Source organism: Thalia democratica, chromosome 6, assembly GCF_965202585.1.
Source record: "Thalia democratica chromosome 6, ktThaDemo2.hap1.1, whole genome shotgun sequence".
In the NCBI taxonomy this organism is placed as follows: Eukaryota; Metazoa; Chordata; class Thaliacea; order Salpida; family Salpidae; genus Thalia; species Thalia democratica.
In genome coordinates, this window is record NC_139170.1 from 9,714,085 (window position 1) to 9,723,803 (window position 9,719).

Here is a 9,719-nt window from a genome sequence, read left to right on the forward strand (position 1 = left end):
TAGCAAAAATAAAACAAATTTTTTATCAACTGTTATAACAACAAAAAGCTGTTTAATTTATTTACAATTATACAAATAAAAATACAGTTGCAGGCTACTTTCGACTATAAAAACTAACTATACTACGGTAGGTTTAAAAATTAAAAACGACTCTGTTCACATCTTATTGAATAAAACGTAAATAAAAACTAAATAATAAAATAGTTTAAAGGTTTGTTATAGAACAACTATTCTAATAATTTCGTTATTTCCAAAGTAAACTAAACTACAATAGATAATAAAATATGGTACATAACTATTTTTATACAACCCTACTTTCAATTAACTTGTCTTAATAATAATAACTGCTAGAAAACTTCACAGTTTTAGATTGTCTTACTCAAAAGAGGCTCTTGCTTTTAAATTTAAAGTTGCGGAAATAAACATTTTTTAATTTTTCATATAAACACTAGTTTCGTAAAAAAACACTGTTCAATTTGTATGGAATGGTATCATTCATTACAGCTTTACTAAATTTTCTAAATAGCTTTATTTTTTTACCTTTAGACTTAACTTTAATATGAAATTATTATACTCAACAAAGTTTCTTGCTGAAATTTCTTTCAATAAACATACTTCCAGTTTCCAAGTTTAAGTTATATTTTTTATTTGGTTGCAATACATTTAATGAATTATATGCAGGCTTATGATTTTATTTTCACTTTTGGTAAAAACAATAGGTGAACACTTTTCAAATAAGCTCTTTGTTAAATAAAAATTGATTTAACTTTAAAAGTTAAATTTATCTTTGAATCATTTTGTAAACAGAATTTTTTTTGTTGAACATTATCGACTATTTAATCAAATTCTAAGTACCTCATTCGACTAAATACGCATTTTCTTTTAAAAAACAAAAAAAAAGTTTGATTTTAAGATCAATTTATTTTTACATAACGCATTGAAGATTTTTCAATGTTCAGAAAGAATTTTAATTAAAAACCACAAGTTTTACTCAAATTGCTTTTATACATTAACCGGGAAAATAATAGTTGAATTTGTGTAAAGATGTCTGTTAGGAGTCTTAAGTTTAGAAGCATATAACTCCGATTAACACTAATAGCTATGTAGACGCTTAACTCATTTTTAGGACTCGTTCACTGCCATGATTCTTTAAAATCAAGAACTAGTGAAAAAGTTTCAAGTTTTAATTTTATCATTAGATAATGAATAGTACGGCTTAGCAGAGTTGCTATAACTTTTGAACTTGCACATGTTTTGCATAAGCAAGTATTTTAATTGAGGTGGCTTTTAGCTGGTAAAATCTAGCAACCTTGCTACTTAGTAAGTATTTTCAAAAGTCAACTAATCTACTTGTGGGCTGCTGAACGGACATTGTTTTTTTTTGGTAGCTAAAGAATCTGACAATTACTATACATACTTGGGTTTACTGTTTAAGACTATTTTGAATTTTTTTAATACTCCAAGTTTATAGAAGTTAGGTAAATTGAAGTGTGGCCAGTTTTTTCTTTAAACTAAATGTTACCTAAAAATATTTCATAGTTTTACTTTAGAATTGAAATATCATTAAACTGCGCAAAAATAAAGAAATACAAGTAGAAAAGAATTTTCTTTTTTTTTGTTTAAGGTTTATAAAAAAAGATAAGTCGTTTGTAAACTCAATTTTTTTTAATTTGACATTTTTTAAACTTTAAGGTGCTTTTATGGTAATTTAACAGTTTTTGAGGATCATGTACAAATCCCCGTTAGACACTACACCTCATTTTCCTTAGGTAGAAAAGTTAAAGTTTACATTAAATAAACTTATGTAAATACAAACATAACTTTTTGTAGGTTGTTGCAAACAGTATTTTGAATTTTTTTAATGTTTTTTTCAAATAAAAACAGCGGTTGCTTAAAATTAACAATTCAAAAACTTTTAGTAGTAAAAACAAATTTACTTAGGTTAAAACTTTATAATACATAAAACGGTAAAAACGGTCTTTAACAGGAGCGTCACGTTAGGTAGAGCACTGGAGCAGATGCCCCAACCAAAAAAAAGTTCTTTTTGCACCAGGTTCTAAGACCAAATATAGTGAGCTTTTTTTTCGTTCAATAAACTATATTATAATTTTTTTATCTAATAAAACTGTTATTTTTTGAATAAAATTTTGTTTAAAAACGATTTGTTGTAACTCTATTAGTTTTGTCTAAGTAAATTAGTTTTATAAAATATCAAATAAAGGGGTTTTTTAAATGTTTGTAAATTTTCAGCTTCCCTGACAAAAATACCAAGTGTCTCCACTGGTTATAGGTAATTACTTCAAATATTTTGTGTACTTTTCCAAGACATTTTTTGACGATGTCATGAGAATTTTCAACAACATTTCAATTAAAAATTGGCAACGATTGGCTGCATTTTTGCTTACATTGTTTTTGAAGTTAACACATGATGAGCTCAAACTCACTCGCTAGACCTTCAGAAAACGTTTGTCGTTGCAGAGAGGAGAGTGAGTTCTAATGTTTTTCTACCTAAAAAAAAGTAATTGAAACAGCAAAAAAATATAAAACTAATAATAAGTTTGATAATAAGAAATTCAGTTGAATTAAGTATGTATAACGTTTTATTTAATTTTCTAGTCAACAAAAATGACAAATGCCACTTAACATCCCATTTTAGCCCATGCTTAAGAAGATCGTTTTAATAAATTTATTAAATCTGTATGACAAGTTCCAGATGCTAGTTATTGTACAAATCAAGTTTTCTTAAATCTGATTTGGTTTAGAAAATTGTATCGAATGAAAACGAAGTTAAACACGTTATAAAAACAGACCAAGTTTATCAAGAAAAGCTTGTACAAATTTGCTTAGCTCATACCTTAAACTTTTAAGATGAACAAAATGTTCTTTTACAATATATAAAATGTTACACAAGCCAACAACAAACATATAAAATTGTATTTTAAAACTTAATAGAAGTTAAAGCAAAGAAGTATTTTTTTACGGATGAAACTTTATATCATTGACTTTAGTTACAAAGCAAAAGTAAAAACTTAAGGATAGAAAATACTTTAGACAACTTTAGTATCACTGTTTTATCTCTAGCAGATAATCTTCTTTAATATGCCTTAAAGTTTCATTTTCTATCTCTCTGTAAACAAAAAATCTGGCATCAAAGTGGTGTGCTCGGCATGACCTTTAATTTGAACAGTTTTTAAGTGGTAAGCGACTCGAAAACTGAAAGTATGTTTCGTCCTTAGACCAAACATTTTGAGCACTTTTATTTTTGTCGTTCAATAACAATAAAACCTTTTGTATTCACTATAACAAAATATTAAAGTAGTATTAGTTTTTGTGTTAAGTTATACGCCAATAAAGAGATATTTACTTATATTATTTATCAGTACTCTTTTTTTACTTACAACATCATAAATATAAAATCACGAAAGTCTAAACAAGTGTTAATTAACTAAAACATATTTAAAATACAGTTTTTATCAATTGAAAACCCTATGTAAACATTACATTTAATTTTCATGCTTGCCAGCTATAACCTAAAATTTAGTACTTTATTGCAATTTTTATGAAAGATTCTCTGGAGAAGTGTTTTTTCATTTACTAACATATAACTTTACCTTGTGCTGTCATTTCTTTTAATATATTATTAAACAACCACAACAAATAGTAAAAACGTTTAATGCTAATGAAAAAAACAAAGCTATAAACCTTTAAAGTTTTGATCTTTCAAAATTGTCAAGACGGATTTAATTTCTTTCAAACTTATGTTAAAACTCTCAGTGTTGTACCTAATAGTTGTACTCTTGGTATTTTACACAAAAGTTATATAAAAAAAGAAAGGAATTATCATTTCTAGAGTATCATTAAATATAGATCTATAGAGTCTTTTCAGAGTTCAACTGATTTGCTATTTTCATTTAAGTAAAATACTTTACTTAATTATTTATTGTAGTTTGATATATATAAATAGGGGTCGGAAAATTACCTAGTCTGCGGGCCAGAATTACTAGGAATGAACTTTATTGGGCGGACCAGAAATTTCAAATAAGTATAAAAATAATAAACATGTTTGTGAGAAAATGTTAAGCAAATATTTATTGAGTATACTGTGTACTAAAAACTAATTTGTGATCACATAAACTTATACAATACTATTCTGGTTTTCATGTAAGAAAATCGGTAGCTGTTTTGCAATCCGAATCCTGCTCAACTTGTTACTATTAGTGCGCTACCAACAGTTTTTTTTTTTTGTTTATTACTATGTATGTACGTATGCAAAAATGTTATAAAGTATATCTACAAAGATTGGATCGAAACAGTAAAGTTGTAGGCTATAAACGCCTCTAAAAGGTTTAATTCGTCATGTCTATTATTAATTAAACCAATTTATTAAACCTGTAGCTTATTAACTATGCTCGTTTTTTAATATGATGTCCAGGTTACATGACAAATCAAATCCTTAAAAACTATTATAAATTTAAAAAAAAAGAAAAATATATATGTAGATCATTTTAAAATCTACAACCCAATTTTTATTCTTTGCAAAATCTTAAGTATCAATAAAGTTATTTTGAAGTTACTTAAAATAACTATGTTATTTACTTTATTTTAGCCATATCTCAAAAAAAAAATCAATGTTTTGCAAATTTCAATTTTGTTCAAAGAAAAAACGGCTTTTAGATATTAATAGGATCTACATAGGATTTTTTTTATAATTGGCAAATATACATTACTCTTTTAGTTGTGACCACTAGAATTCTTTTTTCTAGAATTTGAATAATCGTGCACGCGATCAACACTGGGCTGTTCTAGATGCTAACAACCTCGCAACGTTTTAATCAGAGTCATAGTTAGGACACCCTCGCTATAGGATCAAGATTTTAAAACAAGCTACTCCAACAATTTCTCAAGACAAGAACATAAGTATTTGGTATTCCAATGGAGAGCTCGACTCGGCAATTGTAACTCGTAGTTCAGAAATGGCTTAGTTACGTTCCGCATTTTAGAACGTAAGATAAATGGAAGTTTGTGTGCGGTTTGCAGGTGGGAATCAAACTGCAGAACTAAACCTTTGATTTACCATTGAAACAATTTACACATTAAAATTTTAAACTTGGTAGTCTTGGTCTAAAACGAGCCTTTAAAATATATTTATAACACTTAAGACAAAAAGTTTAGTCATTTGGTGTACAAACTATTGCATAACAATATTGCATAAATGGTATACAAGTGGTCGAAACTCATGTTGCGGTAAATTCAAAACTTACTCTAAGACCGTTTAGCGGTTGTTGTGCAGTTTTTCGGTTAGTGAACACTAAATAAATTACAGGGGATACGAGTTAAATATCATGGTCACCAACCCTGGAAACTTAGCATTTAAACAACGCACACGTGTCGTAACTTACCTGCATATAAGAAATATTAACGCATTGAAGCTTAATCTAAACAAGAATACATTGTATCAGATATTTTTATCCGTTAAAATCAATAATAGATTCCTTGAACATTATCATGTGGGATATAAAAACAAGTTGTTGCCTGAAAAGTTACCCATAAGTAAAATAATTGACCATTAACAGATCTTGTCAAAGTTTTAGTTTACTTATAATATTGATGACTTTAGCCTAAACAAGTTGATTAGCTTGATTTGAGAATAGTTGAAAACAAGATAAAAAAAATTAACTATAAAACAATGTTACCCAACAATTACATTGACATAGTTAACTCAGCAAATTTTCAAGATAAACTTTGTTATTCAGTTAAAAATTCTCAAGTAAGTATTTAATTTGAACTTTAAATATAAAAACATATTATTTATTTTAACTAAAAAAATGTAGGTATTTCTGAGATAATATTTTTTTTATCATTACACCTTATACTACAACCAAATTACACTAATATATCTTATCAATAAAACCCTACATATTTAAATGCACTCAATTAACATGAAAAACAATAATAAAAAAAGACAAGGTGTACTAAGAAAAGACGTTTATTACCAAGACATTCAACTAGAAAACATTAAACTATATGGGTTGAAACATCGTTGGGACAGCTGCGTAGTTCCAGCAGTTTACAATCCGAGCTTGGTCCTCCTCCAGTGACGTCTCTTGGCGTTGTACCTGTGTTAACATTTTTTATTTAGAATTTACTTAAATAAGGAAATCAATAGACACTCCTGATTAGGTTTCAACGAAAAAAATGTATAATTACTTGGTTTTTCTATAACAATGCCAACCTTCTAAATAAATATTGACTTAGTACTACATAAATGATAAACTTACTATTAAATATTAGGGGTAAACCTACTATGAAATATAAATTGCTGTTTATTAAATAAAAAATTAATTTCAACTTTAATTACACTACATTACTTTAATAAAAAAGATGTATTTATAATATTATTATATAACCTTACGTAAAACGTTTAAATATTAATTGTTAATTAAATTTTAAGCTAATTATTGTAAAACTATGTTTTTAAGCCATAATAAAACCAGTTAAGGGCATAGGGGGTCCACATTGATTTTTACAAGTTGATCTTATTCAATAGAGTTCTTTCTGATCTATCAGACATTTTTAACCGCTTGAATAAATTCAGAGGAATTTTTGAGATATGAGTTATCATAGTTGGTGACCTCAATAGGTTCCTAATGGAAGGTGCAAACTAAAAACGCGAAAAAAGACCATTTCACTAAAAATCTATCTTCTCCTTCATTTCTTACGCAACCTTCTTTAAATTTTCACAGAAAGTGTATAATTAAATCTATAAAAGATTCAATGCAGGATTTTTTGAATTTTAAAAAACATGTTTGTTCAAAAAAACTACCTTCTTTTAATCTAAAATTTTAATTTTTTAATATTTTTTAAATTCCAACATTTAAAGTCTTTTAAACTATTTCCTCAAAGTTTGAGGTCTCTAGCTACAAAAAATAAAGGAGAAAATATATTTTTAGTGATTTTTTAAATTTCCAAGAAAATTGACCCTTAAAATTTGCAGTCCACACGTTTGTATTTTTAATAATATCTCAAAAGTTAAATAATAATTTTTTAATTTACCACCACACATAGTCAGTATAAAAACTTGGCATTATTTTTAATGTTATAAAAATTTATTGGGTACAATATGACTTTGAGGGCATAACTTCTAGGGCAACATTTTTAATTGCATCACATTTGAACTACTTAGTTAATTTATGTAACTTTTTTTGATTATAGAACTTGAATGACATTCATGTCAATAAATGACAGTCAGCAACAAAGTATTTAAGTCATAATATGAGTTTACCAATTATCAATTCAGTTGCACAACAAATGTAAATTTTTAGTTACTCTTTTAAAACAAATGTTTTAAAAATTGTAAATATTCAAATTTATTAACAGTTTTATAATAGACTTTTACATGTATTTTAAACTTGTTAATAAATTTATTGGGGCAAATAATTTATCAATTTAGTTTAAATAGTTATCAAACAATATCATAAAATTACATATTTTAATTTATTTGAATATTTTAAGTTCAGCTAGATATTAAACAAAAGGTTAATGATAAAAGCTATTTGAATAGATTCAATAAAACTATAAACACTCAAGGTGTTTCAATTAATTTTGGTAATATAAATAAAATTTAGATTAAATTACTGTCATTTGATCTTAATGTTATGTAAATAGTTGTGTAAGGAAAATAGTTTTTTTTTTGTTTAAAATAATCAGAGTTGCTAAAGGTTTTCAACAAATTTCTCCTACTTTTAATGAATTTCTTTCAAACCTCTTAAAGTATAATTTTTTAGATGTATTACAAATTCGAGTTTAATGTTAAAAACTATTTGTTAAAAACAATATTAAAAAATTTGTAAAGCTACTTAAATTGAGTTTTTAATCAATAAAAATTTAGTATTAAAAAAATTTACTAACATGATAGATTTCAATGTTTTAAATTAAAAGTATACTACTTAACATGTAAATAGTTTTCATAACTCCAGTTTTCCAATTTTTTAATTCTAGTTTTTTTTTTAGAATTGTTAAAATCCAGGTTTGTTAGCAACCCTTAAATGATACAAACATATGGAATAAGACTAGAATGTAGCCTTTATTAGCTGAAAACAATCAACTTATAAAAGTAAAATATTTGTCACTATAACATTAATTGTAGCATAAAAATTTTATCTTAAAATAATTACAAGCTTTGTTCTTGGTTGTTTGAATAAACCTTAAAAACAGCTTCAAAAACTTAGTAAGATTTTGTTACAAAAAGTTGATAGTTTTTAAGTGTTAAAATTAGGAGTTAAGATAACCTATTTAATATTTACTATGTCAGAATAATGATTAAATTATAAAAAGAGTTGGTGATCAACCTCAGAAGTAGCAAATATTGTCTTCATTATGTGTAAGACTTGGTTATATATCCATCATAGGTTGATCAACAACTGAATTAACACACTTATTTATTTTGAGACTCAAAATTCATTATTTTTTGCAAACAATCTTCTAACATTCTACTGGACAATTGTAATAATTTAAAATTTAATCTTAAGACTAATACCTGATATCAAGCTTGAGTACAATAAATTTAAAATCAACAGCATATTTCAAGTATAATAAAATATATATTTCCTACATAACTTAAGTTATCCATTAAAAAATATATATGGGAGATAATGACAAATGAGCATTTTTTATTTAACTTATATATGGTATGTAATTATTTTTCAGTTCCACCTCCTTTTCAGGGTGGACTTATTTAAATACTTTACTAAAATAATATACCTACATTTAAAAACTTTGTTAATTTAAGTCAAATCTCTGCACACTTATCAGTATATATTTTTTTTTTACTGAGTAACCTTTTTATTCTCCTACTACTAATAAATCATGTCATCACAACAGTTAATGTTTTATCAAGTACTTGATTTCAACTTATAACATGTGTTATAAAACTAATGTTGTTTTATTGTTTTAAAAATACTAAAACAAGTTAGGAAATTTAAAAAATAAACTAAATTAATATTCAGTTTCTTTTTTTAATCAATAAAATAACATAACATCACAAGTTAAAATAGCAAAATCAGTTAAGGCCATAAAGGGTACTTTTTTTTAAAATCTAAAAAAATCTTACATTAATCTACTGACTGTACTCCCTTGTATGTTAACTTTTTGGTGTCAGAAACTTAAAAAAATATCATAAATTATTTTTTATTGAAATATTTATCAAATAAAAGTTGAGTAAACTAAGAGAGTATCATAAAATTGGTTTTTATTGACTCTTGTTAATGCTCTTTATAAGTTTGCATATTTAAAAATGATTTTATAATCTTTTGTTATTTACATAACTTGTATTTTTTTAAATAACTTGACTTTTTTGAGTGGATAGTTGAGTTCTTCAAATAAAACCTAGACTAAAGTCTTTAATGCCCTAAATTTTATGAAATAAAATCAGAAGTAACAAGGTTTACTGATATAGTTTAAAGTTAAAATATTGTGCAAGATGTGCAAGAATGTGATGAATTATATACTATATATGTCCAAAATGCATGATTGTTTGGCAATAAAAATAAATTTTGAGTCTAAAAATATTTTTTTTTATATTAAAACAAAACTACATACTTCAGTTTGTTTCCAGTCTTCATTCTGAACCACTGGGGAAGAGGCCTGTTCTGCTTCTTCTTCTTAGCAAGATGCTGCTTGATTTTGAAGGTCTTGTTGGCTGCCTGCAATATAAATTGTTT

At 25.8% G+C, this 9,719-nt stretch overlaps 1 protein-coding gene across 1 annotated transcript; it reads right to left on the minus strand.

Moving 5' to 3' along the window:
- Nucleotides 1-5,972: 5,972 nt before the first annotated feature.
- Nucleotides 5,973-9,719, minus strand: LOC145838240 (putative ribosomal protein eL39-like 5; the record flags this gene model as incomplete). The annotated part of the gene is made up of 2 exons (XM_082945802.1): nucleotides 5,973-6,116; nucleotides 9,598-9,719. Coding segments are annotated over 2 exons (171 nt in total), but the record flags the coding sequence as incomplete, so codon positions are not given.